Raw genomic sequence first — 23,858 nt, 5'->3', positions numbered from 1 at the left:
AGCCACTGCTTGAAGGCAGAAGTGTGATAAAAGAATAGATAGACAGAGCTTCCATATATCAGTCCGTCTATCCATCACGAGTCTAAAAACATCGGACAGGAGTGATATGGATGGCGGCTGTTTACAGTGAAGTGGAGGACATATTCCCCCTGCTGTCTCGTTTGAGGATGGCTGTAATCCGTCGTAAACCACTCTCGTGCACAAATCCTCTTAACACTAGATTAGCGTACATGACCAAAGGCATCCGTGGACTTACTTCAAAGTTAAAGTTAATATAAATAAAATCGGGTTAAATCCAAATCACAATTTGGTTTCCCCCTTTCTGCCTCAATTCAAAATAAATTTAAAAACAGAAATCTAAGAGGACATAATAAAACCCTGATAACACATCTGCTATAATATAATGAAATATTTACCCTTTTATTTTTTTTTATGTATTTTAGTCAGCAAAACCTCAACCCTTAACAATATCATGTTCACCAATCTATAACCGTTTGCTGATTAACAGAAGAAAATAAAATACTATTTTTATAAAAAAAAAAAAAATCAAATAAAAATGAGAAACAAGAGAAACTATGGATGTGAATGTTGACTACCCTTTTTAGAAACAGCTTTATATACAGTAGGGCTATTGTGAGTCTGTTGGCTTATCCAGCTATGGGGTAGATGAGGTGAGACCATCCCTGTCTTTCACTTTCCAAGTAAAAATTCACTCAAAGCCCTTGTCTGAGAGTTAAACCATTGTAAGCATGTACCCCTAGATCAGTCGTCTAATCCCGGAGCTTTACCTCACGTCACGTACCTCTGTGTCCTTCCCTCTCTATGTTTAAGAGTGGAGGCTGTCCTCATACTGACCTATGACCAGCCTTAGCCTTGCTGGAACTAACATCATTGATGAAACCTAAAGCAAAACTGATTCCAGATCAGGGAGCAATTTCTGCTAAAAGCAACAATGCTTAGCTTTAAGCAGCTTGTGTGTGGATTGTTCGTAGCAAAACTAGTAGCTCTTATGTGCAGGGTTCACAGGTCATTTCATTTATCACTCTTGTCCTCAGGCGTAGGGCACTGCTCTCTGGCTTTACCTGCTAAAACAGACAAAATAAAGCACTGTGGCTATAAAGATATGGTTTCCAAAAGTAATGCTATAAACCAGGGGTTTTCAAACTGTTCAATGCCAAGGAGCTGCTGCATAAAAGCAGCTATACTTCATGTATATTTCATGTATACAAAACACAATTAATACTGTGTATAAAAAATAAAAAAAATTAAAATGTGTGATCTTATAACAACAGGTTTTCAAAATAGCTTTTATATTATGACTGTACTAAAGCCAAAACATATAATTAAAATATTATTTGGAATATATTTGTTTTAACAACATATCATTTTCTGCCAAATATTATAATATAAGATACATATTTTCAGAAATAATTTCAGTTAAATTGAAATATAATTCAAACGTAATATGTATAATACACTTAATTATCAGTCCAAACCAGTATTATGGAAAATAGTCACAAGTGAATAAGCTAAAAGTGAGAAATTTTGAAGAATGAGAGATTAGAATAGATATCAGTCTAAAATCTCTAACTACTATAACCAGTGACCTTTTAACTCTAAAGGCTTTTGATGAGCCCTTTGATGACTTGTGCATTGAACAACATCAGTGCGTTGAACTTCAATGCATTGACAGTGTCTGACGTGAGTGAGTTTTGGGCTGGACTGTTGCTTGCTGACCACTAATAGGTGTCGTTATTATTGATTATTATTATTTTCGGTAACACTTTAGTATAGGCACCCATTCTCACTATTAACTAGATAACAACAGGTTTTCAAAATAGCTTTTATATTATGACTGTACTAAAGCCAAAACATATAATTAAAATATTATTTGGAATATATTTGTTTTAACAACATGTCATTTTCTGCCAAATATTATAATATAAGATACATATTTTCAGAAATAATTTCAGTTAAATTGAAATATAATTCAAACGTAATATGTATAATACACTTAATTATCAGTCCAAACCAGTATTATGGAAAATAGTCACAAGTGAATAAGCTAAAAGTGAGAAATTTTGAAGAATGAGAGATTAGAATAGATATCAGTCTAAAATCTCTAACTACTATAACCAGTGACCTTTTAACTCTAAAGGCTTTTGATGAGCCCTTTGATGACTTGTGCATTGAACAACATCAGTGCGTTGAACTTCAATGCATTGACAGTGTCTGACGTGAGTGAGTTTTGGGCTGGACTGTTACTTGCTGACCACTAATAGGTGTCGTTATTATTGAATTTTCGGTAACACTTTAGTATAGGCACCCATTCTCACTATTAACTAGTTGCTTATTAGCATGCATATTACTAGCATATTGGCTGTTTATTAGTACTTATAAAGCACATATTGCTCATGACCATATTCTATATCCTTAATCCTACCCAAGATCTAAACTTAACGACTACCTTACTAACTATTAATAATCTGTAATTAGGAGTTTATTGAGGCAAAAGTCATAGTTAATAGACTTGTGCATTGAACAACATCAGTGCGTTGAACTTCAATGCATTGACAGTGTCTGACGTGAGTGAGTTTTGGGCTGGACTGTTACTTGCTGACCACTAATAGGTGTCGTTATTATTGAATTTTCGGTAACACTTTAGTATAGGCACCCATTCTCACTATTAACTAGTTGCTTATTAGCATGCATATTACTAGCATATTGGCTGTTTATTAGTACTTATAAAGCACATATTGCTCATGACCATATTCTATATCCTTAATCCTACCCAAGATCTAAACTTAACGACTACCTTACTAACTATTAATAATCTGTAATTAGGAGTTTATTGAGGCAAAAGTCATAGTTAATAGTTTGTTAATAGTGAGAACTAGACCTTAAAATAAAGTGTGACCGAAGTTTCATTTGGTGACACAAGTGGTGCAGAAATTACAATTTGGTTTTGAAGTATTTCTGCGTTGATAGCGATTGTCCAGTGAAGCAGACAGTTTATGATAAGATTTAATATATTTTTGTCAACAGTGTTCAAGCCTGCACTGACTCGCATTTGACACGCTGTTGACATGTATGTGTGCGCATGCATACACGAGCTCTTATATTTTGTGGATAATCTGGAATAGGTGGGATTTAAACGAGGGATGATCTGGGGTAAAGCACAGATTTGGACGGAACATTCCCACAGATACCAGCTACTGACTAAACAGAGAGGACGGTGTCACATGGACTAGATAACATCATCACGAACATCTATGTGCCTATGGGTTATTTTAGGGCTGTTAATAATTGAAAAATTTTAAATATTGCGGGACACACTAATTGACTAATCAGATCATTCTTTTGCTCTCAATCTATACGCCATTGAATTCAGGAATGTTTCTTGTGAGCAGTACTTGGGCTAGGATCGTATTGTCCAATGGTAGGAAAATCGCATTTACATACAGTTCAGGGCAGGGGTTCTTTTTTTTTATATATATAATAAATAATTGTAATAATAAGTTAATATGCTAAAATGACAGTCTTAGTTTTACCTAATTATCCTCAGTGATTTTCTTGTCTCCAGTGGTCATTCTATGGTCCAGATGTATGCATGGTGGCTTATAAAAATGGTTGTTTCTTGTGTATTCTGTGATACATAATGTATTTACATGCTATGGCATACTTACTATTTATATATGCCATATTGATAAAGTACTACTTTGAGCATGCAATCAGTTTTGCACGCATTGCATCTCTGACATCTCTATGACCTTGTTTGATGGATTAGCCTCATTACGGATGGAGGTACAGCATGTATGCATTGATTTATGTCACATTACATTTCATTGCTCAGAAACGCTTAAACATTTGATTCAGGATCAACAGTTTCTCTACACATGTAGTCGGGTGTTTCTTCAACTATTGGCACTTTTGACCCTGTTGACAAGCATTCAGTGGTGGAAATGACATTTAGGCAGTTTTGGGATCATTTGATGGACTCCTTTGTCCAGCTAAGGTTAATTTCGTAGCTATCATTTCATGTATCCTAAATATACCCAATTAAATAGCATTTTTTCTGTTTTTGACCAAATATAGCTTAATTGGAAATGTATTTTTTGTATATATAAATCATTAAGCAAACCGTTTCAATATTCTTTGTTATTTTACTCTTTGTTTAGACTTTCGTAGTTTTAAAATTATATTTTTATGATAGATTTTTATAGATTGAAAGTCTGTGTAAAACATGGGTAAAACTGTAAAATCTGTACTTAAAAGGCATTTATAGCAAAAATAAAGTCTTAATGTGACACTTTTGTCTTGTGTTTTAGGTGTGTGTACCAAGAAAGTGGGAAATCTACGTGTGTTTCTGCTGGTATGTGGACTCAGACGAGTTAAGGATCCTTTGTATCTTCTAGAACCTTTTGCAGGTATTACTTTTTTATAGGATCATAGTTCAACCTCATTCATTGTGCAACATGAAATTGTGACTGTTGTTCAATTTTAAAATAATTATATAAACATATATAAACAATTAAATTTGATATTTTCTCTTACAGAATGGCACAGTCAGAACCCCCTAGTGGTCCTCATCATCATTGGTCCAAAGGTAAGCAAGAAATAGTGTAGTGTCTAGTTTAGGGCAACAACTAGAGGTCCACAGGCCAGACCCAGCCTGTCAAATTCATTTTTATTTTTACAAACTTTTGATTTTTATTAAATTCCTGCTCTTCGGCTACACATATTCAAATGCATCTGATAAAATTTAATGATATTTATTTATTTATTTGTACTTATTTATTTATTTATTTTTTGACGTTACCTGGTCCTAATTTTTAGAAAATATGATTTCTGACTTGCCAGCTTATTGCGTGCACTTTTGGTTACATGTAACATATAAAATTATAAAAAGTATAAAAATATTTTTGCTTCAGTTTTATTGATGTTTTTATCTATTTCTTTTCTATTTCTATTCTATTTTTCTTTTCTCATATTGATTTATTTCTAATTCCGTAAATATGTAAAATAAATACGTTTAATTGCAGCAATGGTTTTGCATGTGATATTTACTATCTATAATTAAATAGTGTGATATCATGTATAGCAACTTTGTATTGGCCATTGGCCACCCTGTTCTGTGTGATATTGGCTTTGGTCGGCAAAAAAAATCAATATTGGTCGCCCACTAGTTTTTTATGCAAGTATTCAGAAATAGGAAGGTTACATAAAAAAGCATCACAGTTCAAATGGTCAGACAAAAAATGACTATTACTGATTGATTGTTTTTGTTTGGGTATGTTTGATTGTCGCATTTGCACTGTTCAGTTATGTGTAAAGCTACTCTGCTTTAAAAACATGTAGTTACATAAAAGTCAAGACACCTTTATTTATATAGCACTTTTATACAATACAGATTGTGTCAAAGCAGCTGTACAGTGTTAAACAGGAAAATAGTGTCAATAATGCAAAAATTCCAAAAAAAATTCAACAGTTAATAGTCCATTTTTTTTGTTAAAGTCATTTTTCAGTTCAGTGTTGATTCAGTGATTTCATCATCCAGCTCAGTTCAGTTCTCTTACAATACTGTCTAAAAACATTACGTCAATAGCATTCCTTTTTTTAGTTTGGTGTACTGCTGAAAAGTGTACAATGTAGGAAATTCCCTAGATAATCTATTCCTTTAAAGAAATTAGTTGATGAGCCCTGGTCTAATTATTCCAATTAACACCCCTTCCTGCTGCCGTCACCACAGGTAAAGCTGTAAAACGGTTCTGCATGTGTTGTATATCCTCTTATGTCTAGTTAACATCTCCAAAAGCCCATAACACATCCTAACATCCTTTTCAAAGAAGCTGTGTCAGTGTTGGCGCATGTGGGCAGCGTGTTTCTGTAGATTCCAAGGTAGTGCTAATTGGATGTAGCAAAGATAACAACATTAGCATGCACTAAGCTGGATTTATCAGAGGCATTTAGAGGCTCACTCGAGCTAGAGCCGTGGAATCATGCAGAGGATTGGGGCTGCGGGGGACTAGCATAAACTGTGGACTGTTCATAGACCTGCAGTGCTACATGATGCTAGGGGAGGCTTGTTAGCTGCTACGAGCTAATGGCTAGCCCTTGGCAAGCCATCTGCCACTCCAGATTATGTGCCAAGCCTAGGTGCTGCCATTCTGCCAACCCCATAGAGAGGTCACCCTCCTCCTCTGGGCAGAATCTAGTCACAGACATGGTCAAATATTTTTAAAAATAAAGAGATTTTAAAAGATTGAAAAAAAGGGAGGAGGAAACAAACAAGCCCAAGGCAAAAAAAAAAAAAAAGTTTCTGTCCCTAAGTGTGTCTAAGGTTAGAAAAGAAACAGGAACCGAACGAGTCAACACAAGACCTCAAGCCCATATTACTTCTTTTCTCAGCCATGAAAGTTTTATTGTAGAAGTCTGACTGCACATGTTCTGCTTCATTTGGGATCAAGCACCAGTGGTGTTTTCGTTCCATCATATTTTTTATTCTTTTCTGGCTGGGTGTCTGTGGCAGCCCATGGAACCATATGGTGAAAAGTTGTGAAATTTGGCACACTGATTAGTCTGGGTCTAATGGTGTGTTTAAGTCCTCCTGGGAAGTTAGTATTTACAAGTTGTTAAATTGTAATTATGATGGGTCAGATGGGTTCAAATCACTTTGGTTGGAGAAAGATGGCGATTTTTAAAGTCAGCATGAAATGAAAATTCACCCCGTTTTCTAAATGCATTTTATAGATCTTACTGTGAACAATTCATCCGTGCATACAGCAGATTTCTTTCAGACTACTCTGTGACACATGCTGGAATTTTCCAATCATTTAGGCTGCTTAAACTCCGCCCCTTTCTTATATTTGACTGAAAGCTCACATTTGTTTTCAAATGCAACGTCCACATCTCAAAATCTAATCAACAACCAATGGTTAGAACCAAGCCTCCACCATACTTCACAATAGTAAGAAAATATCTGGCGCTGCTTTCCGGTTCATTGTGACTTGTGTTGTAAACTGAATTCTTATATATCATAATTGTACAGTGCTATAGTGTTTTGTTCATTCAGCCTAGCTAATTTTATTATAAATAAAAGAAAGGGAAAAAAACATTAATTTCAACAAATTTACTCTCAAAACAGATGCTGCGTCCATTGCTTCTGCCTTGCTTTCTCATTAACAATGACCCAGAAACAAATTCTGGTCTCAAAACTCAAAAATCCAGTTTCCTCACTCGTAATTGACTTTGTGGTGGTGTTTGTGTGTGTTCAACTCTTAAATACGATTTATCTGACCATAAATAGTCTCGTGACCACCTTTGACATCTGTCACTCAAACTCTGTAACACCACAAACGGCTCAAATGTTACTGTTTCTGTCAGAAAACTGAGAGCCCGACAAGCTGTTTTCTGACGTATTTATTATTAACTAACAAATGTAACGTGTTGTTATGTAGACCTAACTAACACCATGCAACAAGGTGAGCGCGTTAACTAACACAACATTAATGGTTACCAATGTTTAAAAATATTGAGTTAATACGTCTAAAAACACAAACCAACACATTCTTACCTGTAAAAGGTTATCCCATTTCTTCTGGAATTTAAATCCCGGCAGTTTTTACAACCATAGGCTGCGCAGAATTGTGGCATCTTCGAATACTCATTGATTATTATGGAGAATGACGTCAAGTTGACCGTTGCAAGATGGCAGACATGTCAACGTGCTTGGAGCGGTCAAATGAGGAATCTAACTAGTTTCAATCAACTATCAGAATCAACTATCTTGGAAATACTTTAGTTTCTTGGAAAGTAAACCTGTTAGGAATCACTAACATTTATACTACAGACATTCATACAATATAGAATGTGCTTTTTAATAGTTGCAAAGTTTGTTCCTCTTCAGTTGTAGTACCTACTGAGGCAGTATGCGATTTTAGATGCACCTCTTACAATTTTGGATGCAAACTCTCTGAAGTGTAGCTTGAAGTATTATTTTTTTTTTTTCAGTTATTGAAGTGGTAGTTATTATTTAAAAATTAGTCTATGTTTTTCTATAACAAATGCCCATTAACAAATGTTTGTTTTAAAGAAACTTGGTAACACTTTATTTTAGGGTCTCTTAACTAGTTGCTTATTAGCATGCATATTACTAGAATATTAGCCATTTATTAGTTCTAATTAAGCACATATTAATGCCTTATTCTACATGACCTTATTCTACATCCCTAATCCTACCCAATACCTAAACTCGATAACTATCTTACTAACTATTCATAAGCAGCAAATTAGGAATTTATTGAGGGAAAAGTCGTAGTTAATAGTGAATAAGTGTTCCCTATTCTAAAGTGTTACCAAACTTTTTCTTCCATTCTCTTTTTTCCTCTAAATATTTTCTCCTTCCACTGAATGGAAACACAAACATGTACAATTCTCCAAACAGCCAAACTTTTTTTCACAATATGAGCACCAAAATATGAATCAGTTCCCCACACCATTGGCTTCCATCCTTTCTTTACACATTTCTCACCCAATCCGACCCAGCGCCTGACAACAGATCTTGTCGACTAACTCATGGTGGCTTCACTGTTCCTTCATTTCCTCCTGAACTTCGGTACCTTGAGCCTTTCAATGTGTCCTATTTCCGCAGCCACCGGAAGCCCCAGTGATTTCACCACAGCGACACAATGCTTCCTTCTGCCACACACTGACTGCCACACACTGACTTTTGTTCTGTGATGTTTCTTTGAGATTCACACATCAGGTGGAGACACATTTTCCTTTTTCTTGTCTCTTTGCGTCTTCAGTGATGTTCAAAGGCTTTCTTCTTTGAGTGTGGTTGGCTCCAGGCAAACCGATGACACTGGCAGTTGCTTACATGTTCTTGTAAGCTGTGGTGTGGTTTTGTTTGATAAGAATATCTGCAGAGTGGTAAGACTCATTGTTTCTTTGGAGAGGGGCGGGCTCATGGTGATGACATCAAATGAATCCCAGATGTCTTGTGTTTCTTTTCTGCCTCCTTTTGGCTTAATTTGAAAATAACATTTAAAGCTGCATTCCTAAAATGTGCTGAAACTTGCCTCTTTAATTACCTGTTTGTAGGTGCTTCTAATTAATGACAACTAATCGTTTTCATTTAAATTGGTCTTTATTGGTGATCAAATTCCAGTGAGTTTCTCTTTTCCACTGAGTTTATAATTTGAAATGTGTGATTCAAGATGTTAACTTATTGTTAACATTGATGAAAGGACACATATATGCAAACTTTTTAATACAATAAGCTGCCAATACTGGTTATTTTCATATTTAAGGGTTAGATAACCAATATTGACAGCATTTTTCATTTCTACCGTTCTAACTTTTGCCATTTTTATACAAGACAGCATTTTTCATTTCTAACGTTCTAACTTTTGCCATTTTTATACAAGAACATCACTGAAAACATAATATGCATTATTAATATTTTATTATTTTGTATTATTACCATTTATCAGTTGAGCAGGCTTGGGAGGGTTACTTTATAAATGTATTCCGTTTCCATTACAGATTACTTAATGAAAAATGTATTCAGTAACCTAATCCAAGCACCACAGTATGAAAGTAATAAACTATTTCATGCACTATATAAAATATTTAAGAAAACGCCATGTAGTTGTAACTATGTTGTAACTATGTATAAACCAGAACACAACAGAAACACAACAGAAATGTTTCTGCAACAGAATTGTTTTTTTCTCAAGCAAATATAATAAGAACAGATGCACTGACCAGGACTTTCTCCGTGTGGTCATCGGACATTCTGCTTCGACATGCATGGTGTTAGTACACGTCCATCTCACTTCGCTAAATTATTTCATTTATTTCAAAGGTCCTTATATAACAGGAAAATAACCCAAACCTGCAACGACAATGACCAAGCAAATAAACAATAGGATTAAAAAGACAAATTATTTCCATGTTTTTGCCACAAAATTACGTTTTATTTTGTATGGAAAGCACATACTGTCTTTCCCCGCTCTCCCTCTTAAACTCAGACACATACAAGGCGGACACACATTCGCATACACGGAAACATTCTTGCGCAGTAAAATAGTTTAGCAGTTAAAGGCTACATGACATTTCTCACTAGTGAGGTAATAAAGGCATTGTTATTCAAGCACATGAATTATAGTTTCGCTATTAGTAGAGATGCTGCTGCCGAACACTGCCAAGAGACTCGTGTACACACTGTGTACTGCACAGACTCGTGTAATTCACACACGCTTAATCTCTCTCTCTCTCCCCTCTCTCTCTCTCTCTCTCTCTCATAAATGAATTAATAACTGCATTAGTCTGACACTACGTGTAGTGGCCGCATCACCACCTCTCATTATTTTCTAATAATTCAGTGGCCTGTCCTCAATTATTCCTTACTTAAATGAAACATTTGTAATCATCATAGTATTCCCATTTTTACAAAATGTAACTATTATCTGATTACCTTGTTTTTTGACGTAACTATAACGAATTACAGTTGCCAGTATTTTGTATCCTGATTACGTAACTCTGTTACATGTATTCATATCACATATACATGCATTACTCCCCAACCCTGCAGTTGAGTAAATGTTATGCATGTCTGTACAAGCTATGAGCTAGTCAGTCATTAGTATTTTTTTTTTCAATTAAATTATTTCTCATACTGCCATCTCTTTTTCCCTCCTCCCATTGAGTGGAAACACAACACATAACAATCTTTTCTGAAATTCAGCAGCCAAGCTTTTTGCACAATATGAGCACCAAAATATGAACCAGTTTCCCACACCTATGGCTTCCATCCTTCCTTCATGCATGTGAACCAATCCTAGCATTTTTTAATTTGTAATTTCCAAGCATTTTTAATTTGCAATTTGAATGCTGTTTTATTTATTTTTTTAAGTATCCTGACTTGTATATTTGTGTTCAGTTAAAACTGATGAGAGGACAAAGGTTTGCTAACTTTTTGTGCAAACATGTTCACATCATATCTTTAAGGATCATGGATTTCAGCATGTCCTGTAGGAAGGACTGATCACACGGTGTGTTCTTAGCCAGCAGCTTTAGTTTAAGCAATAATCTCTAATTTTGCTATCATTTGGATTCAAATGTGCATCAAATATCACATTTCACTTAGAAAAAATTGAATAGTCAGACAGTGGAATCAAAACAAACAGGATTTGTAGAGAGGCTCTGCCACGCTCACACACTCATATCATCTTTGACCCAAATTGCATGTGTTGCGGTTGCTGCAGCCGCCCCGGCCAGCTAATACACGCAAAGCCCTCATTGTAATGAATCAGACTGAGCAACAACCCTGCCCTGACCCTAATCTCTGGAAATCTATGGGATTTTTAAATGCGTTTTTTCCCTCAGGACAACTGGCCATGTAGGAAATTATGATCAGTATGAAACTTTGTCTTGTCCACAGACCATGATTTGGTATTATTGACAGTATTTTACAGGCAGGGAAAATACAGCAAGAGGGGAAAAAACAGCAACATGGGATTTGTGCTCTTTGTTGCTTATAAGCAAAGGTAAGCCATAAGAACTTCTGCATAATAACGAAAAGACATTCATCTCATCACAATGTGACCTTAAGTTACTTTTCATGTTTCTTTTACAGCACATGGCCCCTGAGTCTCATGTGGGGAAAATGTGAATTTAAACTTATTTGCAATGTTGCTGCAGTCTAAGACTGTGTGCCTGTTGTTACTACAGTATTGGCCAGTTACACGTATTACTGCGTTCAGTACTTTCATAAATTAAGAAAAATGTACAAGGTGTTCAAAATTAGAGAATGGTCTTTTTTGAATGACCAATAGACTACTGATAGTAACAAATATAATATGCATGGTAATAATAATAATAATGCATAATAAAAATTGATTGTTGATGGTAAATGTTGGTTTCCATATGGTGGGTCTATTTCTATTCAAAACCTAATATTTCATAAATATTAACATTAATGTTGCTTGGAGACTTTTTTGATTTGTATTTTTTTTTGTTTTTTTGTTTTTTTTTAAGTTGAATGATATTTAATACAAATTTTAGGTTTTCTGTAAATCTTACGAAATAAAGTTGTCTTATGGCGTGATTGTTTCTAAACTAATTATTTCTAATCTATTTCTATTCAAAACCCAATATTCAAAAATATAAACATTTAATATTGCTTGGAGACCTTTTGATTTATTTTTAATTACATGTTGTTGAATGATATTCAAAGAGTGAAAAATTTAAGGGGGTCTGAATACTTTCCGTACCCACTGTATATTTGTAGGTTTTCTGTAAATCTTACCAAATAAAATAGTCTTGCATTTGGGGTTTTAAAGGCAAATAATGATTGTCATTCAAAATCTCATGTCTTTTTTAGATAGATCCAGTGTTTACCGCTGAGGTTGAGGAGAGTGTCAAGAGGTAAATATCATCTGACGTCTTCATCTTCCTTCCTTGATCTTCTCTTCTTTACTTTCATCTCTCTCCTTCACTCTCTGGTACTTGATCTTCAAAGTCTCCTTATTACTGCCACTAAATGCCCGCACATACACACAGGAACATTCATGCGCTTTTTGAAATATTTCTGTCGGTAATCTTTCCAGTATTTTTTAAATTCCCCTTTTAAAATAAGGAAATGCCCTCATTCTAAACTGTTCCTGGATATATTATAATGTATGTATGAGATTGTGTGTGTGTGTGTGTGTGTGTGTTTGTAGAACTGTTGGAGTGTATCTGGCGGCTGATTTGAGTCAAGAGGAGCTGCATGCTGCCATGCAGAAATCATTTGCCCTGGTCAACTCGTCTCTCTCAGAGGGAATGTCTGCTGCTATCTTAGAGGTTTGCTTAGAGAGCAATAATTTAATAGATTTTGTTTTATTACAAATTCTATTATGAGACAATTTATAACAATTTGAGTGAAATTTTAATAATAACATAAATATTAATTTCAGAATGTCTTAGAATTTGTTTTGTCCAAAAGAAACCTGTCTAGTACAATCATTATTTTGGCTATTCAATTTGGTCTCACTAGTAGTGCCAGAATCATTTACATGAGCTTTGAATCTGTGTTTGTTTTGCCTGTTATTAGATAGGATATTATGAGCACAATATCATCATGGGGATCTAGTTAATCTGTGTTCAAACTGACCAGATTAGTTTAACCCACAGTGGCATTAATGTGCCAAATGGCTGTTATCATATTTTCCTCAATAGTTCCACATTTTTTTCATTATCCCACATATGTGAACAAACCAAGATTGAAATGACCAGAATGACAGAATTGAAGTTAAGAAGTTGTTGTAATTTACCAGAATTTAAAAATGAAAAGGAAAAGCTTTGTAAGTGCAATCAGCTAGCACATAATGCTTGATTGCTAGTTTGCAGTGCAGTTCCTGTAGCTCACAATGTCACAGTAATGGGTTCAATCTCGTATACTGATAAAATACCTTGAATGCCCTTAAGTTGCTTCAGATAAAATCACCTGGAGAATGAATAACTGTAAATGCATTGTGCACAAGGCCAAGCAGGGTTAATGTATTGCAATCTGGTGCGTTGTAGGCGATGGATTTAGGTTTGCCTGTTTTAGCGAGGGATGTTCCTGGAAATGCTGCAATAGTCGAGCATGAGGTCACAGGACTGCTGTACTCAAGCCCTCAGGTAAGATTTACAAAGGTTTGGATAATCAGTGAGAGCTTAATTTTAATGCAGTGAAATCATATCACAGTTTGATTTGTTTTTTTTTCATGGAGACATTTATGTATACATTTTGTATTTTACAAAAAAAAAAGGGAAGAAATTGTTGAATAAAGTCATTATTTTTGTTTTCTTTGCGCACATGAATGGCATTAATCAAATTAAAAACAATGGGGGGAAAATTATATAGTATATACACAAATATTTATGTATTTTGAGAGTGAAGGGAAACAGACTTGTGATTGGTGGAATTTTATGTACAGCATCATGGGTAATGTAGTTTTTCACCACTAATTCTGTTATTAAACAATTATTTAAAAAAATAAGTTGAATTAATGCAAATAAATGGGTTCAACACAAGCATATAACAACCTCAGAGCTCAGAACTGGTCTGTCTTTAAAGGTTTATCAGTTATTGTTAAAAATCAATTTCCCTATGGAGAAAATATCTTTACTTTCGGAAGCTGACTGTTGTGCTCTATGCAGAACACTTGAATTTATGAGAAAAAAGAAAGTGTAGATTCTAAGTGTAGAATGATAGAGGGTGAGTAAATGTTTTAATTTTAACATAATACATAATTTTGACTCTTGATACTTTAAACTTGCAAGTTTACATATTTTTTCTCAAAATCTTTTTTCGGCATTAAACGTTGCTGTAAAAGGGAGAGTAATGTTGACTTCCTCTTCTTAGCACCATCTCTATATGCTGGTGACTAAGCTTGATCTTGTTTTGGATCTTTAGGGGGAACAGACAGATTTAGCGATCATTGTACTGCCATGCTAAACGGCTAAGAGGAGCCCAAGGCAGCTTAAAAGGTCAAAGGGCAAAACTTCTATCCCTAAACCAATCTGCTCCTCTGAGCAATTTCCAAACATCTATTTATCATGCTTATCTCAAATGTATTAAAAGCAATAGCGGATCTGAAAATCTGATGTCTCTAGAGAAGCACAGAAAATTGTATATGAAAACGTTGATGTTTGTTTGCAAGTCAGGGCGATTGTGACCATTTGGATGCACCATGTGCCCCTCTATACACCTGTGACCTATGCTAAGCTTTGACCACTAATTCAAAGAGCTGTACAAGCCTCTCTTTTCAGTCTTGATCAGTAGGTCAGTGTGCTACAGTTCGACTCACCTGCTATGCAGTTTGCATGATGCCATTTGGAGGATTAAAAGCATTACTATAGTGGTAAAACACACTTACTATTGTGCCACTAAATGGCACAGTGATAGAATCTGGTTATAATTTCACACATTTCAAATACAGATGAAATGGCAACATACACTACCTTTCAGAAATTTGAAGTTGGTAAGATTTATTTGTTTCAATGTCTTTGAAAGACGTCTCTTAAAAACAGTAATATTGTGAGATATTAATCGTTTTCTATTTTTCTATATATATTATAAAATGTAATTTATTCCTGTGATGGTAAAGCTGAATTTTCAGCGTCATTACTCCAGTCTTCAGTGTCACATGATTCTTCAGAAATCATTCTAATATGCTGATTTGCTGCTCGAGAAACATTTCTTGTTCAGTTGTGCTGCTTTATATTTTTGAAACTGTAATAATTTTATATTATTTCAATTTCTTTCCAAAAAACTGCAGCCTGGTAGGGCTTCATATGTGGTTTAAAATCCAATTAAAATAAGATTTTTAATAATCTGTCAGCCTGAATGATCAGATCTGATTTATTTATTTATTTGGCATTTTTTGTGATATGTCAGGTATTGCAGCAAGAAAACTGCATTAAAACATATACCAGCTTTGCATACCAGCTTTTCCTGTTTTTCATGCTGTTCAGATTTGGATACTGCCCTAATAAAAAAAAAATCATGGTGAATCAATGCTACAGCCTCGTGCACAGTGAACCTGTGCAAATGTATTGTTATCATGATAAGCTGTGGACGCACTGACAAAAAAATAATATAAAATAATAATCAGATCTGGCCACATATAACTTACAGTTTGAAAAGTCAGATTTAAGAAAAAAATCTGTCACAAACGCCCAAAAACTGTCACTTTCTTCTGTCATTTAATTAACCTAGAAGCATTTTTCTTCTGATTTCTTAGTGCCAGATATTTGTTTAAACTTGTCCAGCATGAGTCACATCTGTGAGCCTTGACCTCTGCCTTTTAAGTAGCTAAATGAGAGGTTTAAGACTGGACTTTATTTTGTGGAACAAAGAGCCCCGTTAAGGCTTAAAAGATCTCTGATGATTAGTTGTGCTTCACTACATGAAAAAAGTCAGGTCTAGTTCTCTACTTCCATTAAATTGATCAAATGTGACAGTAAAGACATATAAAAGGTTTCAAATAAATGCTGTTCTTTTGAACTTACTATTCATCCAATAGTTTTTTTTCCCACACAAAAATATAGCACAACTGTTTTGAACACTGATAATAATTCTAAAGGATCATGTGACTGATGACTGGAGTAATGATGCTAAAAAATTCAGCTTTGCATCACAGGAATAAATTAAATTAATAAAACTATTATTCTTTCAAAAACAATAAAAAAATCTTACTGACCCCAGACGTTTGAACAGTAGTGTATATCACCCTAAAGTGGTTGATTTGTTGACATTGATCAGCTGCAGGCACGTGCACAGGTAGGGCTCAACCTGTGCAGAGCACATGCTCAATTTATCGCAATCTCACGATTCCGTGAACTGCAAATAATATCTTATTTACATCGTGTCTATGTGTGGCGTTTAGCATTCAGTGTATTCTGACAGTGTCACCCTGTATCTATTTATACATTTCTTTATTAATATTTTAATATATTATCTTATATTAACCATTTGCTGCGTTTTTCAATCAATTTCTTGACTTATGAACAACACATTTTCGAACACGGTAAAAGCTCCTTGTGGTTTCTCGGTTTGTCCGATTTGAGCATCCATAAACAACGCAAAACACAGGCATTTGGAGTTTCTGCTAGTGACTTCTATGGAGAAAAATCACTTCCTGCCCTCCAGCTGCATTTCGCGTCTCATCAGAATCACGTGATTGCAAACAACCTATTGAGAATGAATGGGGGAAAATCACGTGCAAGAGTCTCCCATGATACCCGTGGATAAGAGTAAATAGCAGGGGGTCACTGGAAGCTGAAGGTGTTTTAAGTCGGGTTGAAAGACGAAGTTGCAACATGGGCAGTTGACATGTCAAGTAATTTCACTGTCCTCAAAGAATAAGGCTTGTATATTTTCATAATTCAGATAGACAGCCATTTTGTCCATAAATTTAAAATTATGCATTTATAATTGTTTTATACTACTATTCAAAAATGTTGGATCGGCTCACAAATGCTGGATTTTGACTTTAGCACAAAAAAAAACAAAAAACATTAAAATCTGTAATGAAATTATTTTTACAAATGTTTTACAAATGTCTTCAGTGTCACATCAGACTTAAAACATGATTCTAAGGAAACATTTCTTATTATTATCAAACATTACTTTATTCAATGTTCTTGTTTCTACAGGAATTTGTAAGCTTGTCCAGAAAGCTGCTGGATGACCGTGGGCTCCAGGAAAGACTGGTGAGAAATGGAAAGAATTACATTACAGCCTGCCACACCCCGATGAAGGAGAGAATAACCTATCAGAAACTGGTGGAGACTCTTTACTGACAGTATGATGGGATTAACACTTGTCTCAGGTCTTTAAGAACTTTAAAAAGGTGAGGGCTTTGTGCTCTTTCTAGAGCTTTTCAGACTGAATTGCATATTCCAGTCGGTTATGCAAGCCTCTCCCATGACTGCCAAGATAATGGTGGCCATGTGTCTGTAGAGTAAGATAAACAGGAAAAAATATATTTATAGGACATGTTGACTTCTTATGCTTCACTAGGTATGAAAGGGACACACATTTTACTATACATTTACTCAGTTCTTAAATTACAATTTAGCAGGTCTTGGAACAAGGACGGGTGACAGATCTGGTACTTTTTCTTTTTTGAGGGGTAGTAATTTATCTAGAAGCGTGTGCCTGACATTCATTCGACACTGCAAACGGCCGAGCTCTTGCTGTGTGCACAGACAGCTGCATGTTTGCAAGTGTTTGCGTTCTACTTTTGTTGTGTTGTGTTTGTTTGTAGTGACGATTGGGTATAAAAGTGCCAGTGTTACCACAGTGGTTGTGAGTGTTCTGGGTTAAAAAATGTGTTGACATTACTTCCCTAGAAAGAAAGATTCTTACTCCTTAGGAGGATTTTAGCTTGAACTGAACAGACAGCTTGCATTCATGTGTACATACTGCATGTGATATGACATGACAGGCAAGACATATGATAAACTAAAAACGTCTGAAATGTACTATACTTGATTTTTCTAAACAAATGTAAGGTAAAATAGATGCAGAATCCAGTTTCAGAGGTGCTACATTTAGCTTGTTTGGTACAAATTACGCCCTGTTTTTACTGTAGTAAAAATTAGAGCTTTAAAAATTTTAAACTGTGTCAAGGCTGAGATTTACAGGCTTAATACACTCCAAAGACAGTTATCTGTTAGTCTTAAGCTGATTCAGCTGCCAAACTGGTTTTTCTCTAAAGCCCAGATGAAGAACAGTGATGCTCTTTGTACAATAAATTAAACACAAGATTGTTTTTATGGACACATTTTACTCTTCGGAGGATTTTTAATTTATTCATGAAAGTTACTTTGTTCAGGGATTAAGGTTTGTTTTGAGGTTTTGCTAAACATATTATAAAATATTTATTCTGTTTGTAACTAAGACTGTATGTCTCAAATCTTAAACCATGACTTTCTTTGATTGTATCTACATTTCTTTCAATTTCGTGGCACAATAAAATATACTGTAAACACTTGTATACAAACTTTTTGTTGAATTTCAGTTCAACTATAGAGGTAAAATATATACGTACATTAATGGTGCTCTGAACCCATGGACATTTTTGGCCTGTGTGCTCTCAGCCATATGTTTGCACCAGAATATTGTTATATTGTGGGAAAATTGGCCAACTCCAACTTCTCCGGTTTTGTATGGGTAAGCGCCACTCATTTTCATCAGAAAATGTAAAATATGTTTTTATTACTACTATTTTCATTTACCACCACACATGAAGCAACAAAAAATATTATTTTTGCCAATATGAAAACCTGGGACACGCCAACAGTGCTTTATATTTGAGTATTGAAAGATAACAGATTACAAAAGATAAAAACCACCATTTATTTGTAATGAAATGGTTTCCATTTCTTATCATAGCACAAAGCACTGAATGTGGCCTTATCGTGTGGCTTTTTAATGGAAAACGAAACAATTGACTGTACATACAAATGCAGGGTAGTAAAATATCTTCAAACACAGTGAACTTTTATCTGTACAATAATCACATGCACTTTTGTATAAAAAAATGGAAGGATGCAGAGTAGCAGTCAAACAGAAGATATCAGTGTAATGAAGTGTTATCTCAGAGTTTGGCTTTATAGAAAGAATGACAATTTACTAAATCTTTAAATCCCCCAATGAAAACTCATTGACTCACCTTTCCCACCCAGTTAATTCCATGTCCATTCTCTTGTGGTAAAGTTTTGGGAGGAGTTTGCCGATCCAAGGATGTGAAGGTGGTGAACTGGACCCTTTTCCTCTTACTAGTGGGTGAATGTAGGGATTCACTTCGGACTGGTTTTGCTTTAGGGGATCCTACACATGAAACATTAGAGTAATTTAATACAGAAGACACCTGGCAAGAGGTCCTTTGGGTGAGAGTGCCACAAGGCTCCATATTGGGTCCTATGTCGATCACAGACGTATTATGAGCATCCTGCTCTAATGGGCTTCCAGTGACATTCATAACCAACTCAGCATCTGTTCCCAGCCAGACCCAGTCATGCCGGTGACCAGTCTGCTCAGAAACTTGACCAGGTGTCTGCTTGTGCCTAAATTTAACCAAGTATGACACACAGTTTACCATAAATACTATGATAGCCAAGCAGAAGACTCCAAGTAATGCATACATCCCGATCTCCAGGTCCGTAAGTGGACGGTTTGATAGTGGTCCCTTACTCTACAGACACATGGGGGGGGGGGTACTTTTAATAATCCTCAAAAATAGCAAGATTGTGTTCTCTCCCTTTTATCATGACCAGTGATCAAGGCAGAATCAATATTTCACAAAGTCTAGTCACAAAGAAAATGTCACACCTGTCCTTATGAAAGCCATGAAGCTGTACTGATTATCTTGACCATAATCCTGTGAAGCACAGACCAACAGAACGACTTTTCCAAAGAAAGAAGGCATTCAGGTTCCCGTGTCATTATTGTTGATGCTGCTGTTTTCAGGACGTTTGCTGTTTGTCTGGAACTTTACCGTTAAGCTCCCAGTGCCTACAGCTAAAGTGCTTTTGCGCTTGGATTTCTGACAAACCTCACAAATGGTCATCTCGGCTCTCACCAGTGTTCCTTGGCCTTCACCTTCTGCCACAATAGTCATAGGTGAGTCCTGCACAGAGATCACACCCTCATCCAGCGATGTCACAGCCAGGCGGTAGTGAGTAGGATCATAAATGTCCAGTGGGGTGAGGGAGCCATCGCTAAATTGTAGCCAGGAGCTCAACACTGCCTCCTGCAATGAGAATAAAATTGAATTTTGCTATGTCCTGCATTTTGCCTTGCACATATAACGTGAAGCAAGGACACCATAAAACAAAATGTTACCTTTTTTATTTTTTTTGCTATGGTACCAAAAATGGTATAGAGAACCATGGAATTTGGCACCAACTACCGACAGAAATGTTGGTATTGTGACAACACTGATACAGTGCTGGGTAGATTACTTATGAATTGTAGTTCGTTACTGATTCCAAATTACATAACAAAAATTGTAGTTAGTACCATAATCTATGACATTACACATTTGAGATAATATAATCTGACTACTTTTTGATTACTTTTTGATGACTTCTTGAAAAATAACTGTAGTCTGATTTCAAGTATTTTAAAATGTAATATAATCTAATTTAAGTACTTTATTTTTGGAATCTGATTACGCAATTTATATAATATTTATGCACAGTATAAATTTATTATGTACAAGATAACTAGCCCTAACAGTAAAGCTTTATGGCTAAATTAGCAATCATTTTACTTCCAACCTGTTACCAATTTTTAGGTTTTAAATGTAAAAATATCAACTTTATCAATTTTAATTAAATATTTATTTCTTGAAAGTTGTAAAATCACACAAATCAGTGTTTTAGACATTTATAGATGCCCCAAATTTTGGTTAACGATAAAGAAAGTGCTGTTAAATGACCTGTTTAGGATTGATGAGCACTTCCTGTGTGGTTGCCGTGGCGCTGATGACTCGGTTACTTCCTGTGCTGAGCTGCAGGCAGTCCTCACTGCTCCAGCCTGGTTTGCTGTCAGGGACATGCAGATGTTACCGACAACCCACTTTTAGTCATGTAATTCCATCTGTCACCTTTCATGGTCTTCATAACAGCTTAGGTAAGGCCTCATTTGGAAATTAAACCACACGCACATATTTATATAATTAAAATAATGTTCAAAATGCCTTCAGACAAGTTCAAATCAGTCATGAGCACACATTGGATAAAACTGTGAATTAATGAGGGGGTGATTCTGCCCCATGTAATCCATTATGCAACAGTATATTTAAACTACTCATAATCTTACACAATCTTATTCACAATTTTTCAACATTTCATAATCTACTTGACCCTGTCTGAATGTGGATTTAAAATTTAAAAGCATTTTCTGGCTATGTTCTAACTCTCACAAATGGATTGTGTTAATGCTTTTTTTCTCTTTTCAGAGATCTTTACAATCAATGCAATCATTTTTATATTACATATATTATATTATATATTACAACTATTGTCTTTTACATGTCTTGCAAATTTCAGATTATTCCCTGTTAATGTAACCCATATCTATTACAGATAATGTATGTAAATTAGGGTATTAAAGACACTCCAAGCTAGTAGTTAAACTTTTTGACTCAAAGGTCCCCCATATTGGCTAGGATATTTCATCTGATATAACTGCTTTAATTATGACAGTTTAAATTATTATTTTTATTAGCAGAAATGTTTACATCTTTGTTTTTGTTTTTTTTCCTGTGGCCCTTTTAGAAGTTTAATGAGGCCCCTATTTTGATAACAACTGTTCTAAGCATTGCCACAAAAGAAAAGAACGTAAAAAGAAAGCAACAGGTAAGTACATAAAAAAAAAGTACAAAGAGATTTACAAAAGAACAAAAAACAATGTCCAGGCAGACAGGATACTTAAATGCATTGTAAGCTGATTACATTTACATTCCTTTATTCATTTTTCAGAATAAATGCTAATCACAATATAGGCGTTAACTAGAAAATGTGCATTTGAATGTGATCATTGTGTTTTTGTACCTTTTGGTGGACAGGATGGGGATCCTCCAGCTTTTGATCTGACTCAGCTCTGTATCAGACACCTCTATAACCAGCGGCAGACGAGGGAACCACACTTTCATCTCCAGCTGAGCGCTCAGGTAACTGTAGGTGAAGTTCACCAGCATCCACAGTCGCCCCTGGGTTTCTTTTCCATTCACATAAACAAAGTCGCATCTGTCGGACACCTGAGGGCATCCAAAAATGTTGTTTTATGTTATTTATAACTCTGAATTAACAGGCTGTTCACACTGTAGTTTTCATGTTCTACTGGATTGGAATGGACTTGTGTAAGAGGATTTGTTGGTACTTAGTCCCAGTAAAAACATGACTTTTGAGACCAAGTATAATTTAGGTTCAGATCAACATTTACAGTTTTTTCAACTGCTTGAGACTGAATTGCTTTAGTAGTTATTTCCTTTATTAATGAACCCAATTTGAAAGTTAGAAATCTACAGCAAAATGAAGATCCTTGCTTACTCTATGGCTCTTATACTGCATTTTCAGTGTAACTTTTATATGTTTACTGTCAGTTTTTGAATATAATGCATGGCATTAGAAGTCTCAAAGTCACTTAACATTTCAGCATGGGCTTACCAAATGCATGCCGCCACATTATTAAATCAATTGTATCATTTATGATGCAAGATTGAGGAAGGCATGCAGGGGTGACTTTGTCTGACATCCTGGTGTGGAAGAGCAAGTTTGCTTAGCCTAAACAGGTAAGAGGATATGTACTTATAGGTTAAAGGGATAGTTCACCCAAAAATGAAAATGACTTTTTATGATGGATGTATGCACTTTTTTGGGCTTCATAGTATCGACCACCATTCACTGCCATTATAAGGATTGGAAGAGCCAGGATATTTTTTTGATATACCTCCGATTGTATTTGTCTTAAAGAAGAAAGTCATATACACCTAGGATGGCTTGAGGGTGAGTAAATCATGGGGTAATTTTCATTTTTGGGTGAACTATCCCTTTAATGTGTATACTGTATGTGTCACTATGGCTTGTGTTGATTGGCAGTTTTAGACATGCTAAGCTATAAACACTAGGATTATTTACATATACAGGGTTTACATGGATAGCAAATGACATGTTTATGGATGCATAAGATGTCAGAATCCATAATACAGTATTTATGTTTTTTATCCTATTAGTCGACAGACATGGACCCAGTGCTGCGGATTTCCACAGAATATAACATCCGTTATTGACAAAGTCCTATCTATCTTCTATATCTTGCATGTTAATATACAAATATTAAATAAAAAAGAGAACAAATATTCTATTTTGTATCTTATTAATATTATTTTTTATTTTAATACAAATTTTACATTTCATAGTGTTTTATGCATTTTTATATTTATTCCAAAATAATAACTAAAGGCAGTAACAATTTGAACAATATTTTGGAAACAATTTACAATAATGTTTCATTAGTTAACTACTTTAGTTAACATGAACTAAGAATAAACAATAGCCTACTTCTACAGCATTTATTAATCTTAGTTAATATTAATAATTTCAGTATTTACTAATGCACTATTAAAATCAAAAGTCGTGTTTGTTAACATTAGTTTATGCACTGTGAACTAACATGAACTAACAATGAACAGTATTCGTATTAACTAATGTAAACAAAGATTAATAAATACTGTAATAAATGTTCATTGTGTGTTCATGTTAGTTAACTCATTAAATCAAACCTTATTGTAAAATGTTACCAATATTTT

General features: G+C 34.9%; 2 protein-coding genes across 2 annotated transcripts in view; one reads left to right on the top strand and one right to left on the bottom strand.

The window, feature by feature from the left end:
- LOC107659266 (glycosyltransferase 1 domain-containing protein 1-like) overlaps positions 1-17,337 on the top strand; it is a 36,943-nt gene extending 19,606 nt beyond the window's left edge. Inside the window, exons 8-13 of the mRNA XM_016448149.1 lie at positions 4,329-4,427; positions 4,557-4,606; positions 12,389-12,432; positions 12,729-12,849; positions 13,570-13,668; positions 17,191-17,337. Of these exons, the coding sequence (XP_016303635.1) occupies positions 4,329-4,427; positions 4,557-4,606; positions 12,389-12,432; positions 12,729-12,849; positions 13,570-13,668; positions 17,191-17,337 (560 nt within the window). The remainder of the gene's footprint in view (positions 1-4,328; positions 4,428-4,556; positions 4,607-12,388; positions 12,433-12,728; positions 12,850-13,569; positions 13,669-17,190) is intronic.
- Positions 17,338-17,407: 70 nt separating this feature from the next.
- Positions 17,408-23,858, bottom strand: part of LOC107659265 (transmembrane protein 132D-like) — a 39,352-nt gene continuing 32,901 nt past the window's right edge. Inside the window, exons 7-11 of the mRNA XM_016448148.1 lie at positions 22,102-22,307; positions 20,985-21,090; positions 19,974-20,294; positions 19,215-19,736; positions 17,408-17,491 (exon numbers count right to left, since the gene is read on the bottom strand). Of these exons, the coding sequence (XP_016303634.1) occupies positions 17,408-17,491; positions 19,215-19,736; positions 19,974-20,294; positions 20,985-21,090; positions 22,102-22,307 (1,239 nt within the window). The remainder of the gene's footprint in view (positions 17,492-19,214; positions 19,737-19,973; positions 20,295-20,984; positions 21,091-22,101; positions 22,308-23,858) is intronic.

This window comes from Sinocyclocheilus anshuiensis, unplaced genomic scaffold (genome assembly GCF_001515605.1).
Source record: "Sinocyclocheilus anshuiensis isolate Anshui unplaced genomic scaffold, SAMN03320099.WGS_v1.1 scaffold884, whole genome shotgun sequence".
NCBI classification, from domain to species: Eukaryota; Metazoa; Chordata; class Actinopteri; order Cypriniformes; family Cyprinidae; genus Sinocyclocheilus; species Sinocyclocheilus anshuiensis.
Note: the sequence above shows the minus strand (reverse complement) of the source record. Positions and strands in the feature narration are given on the sequence as shown.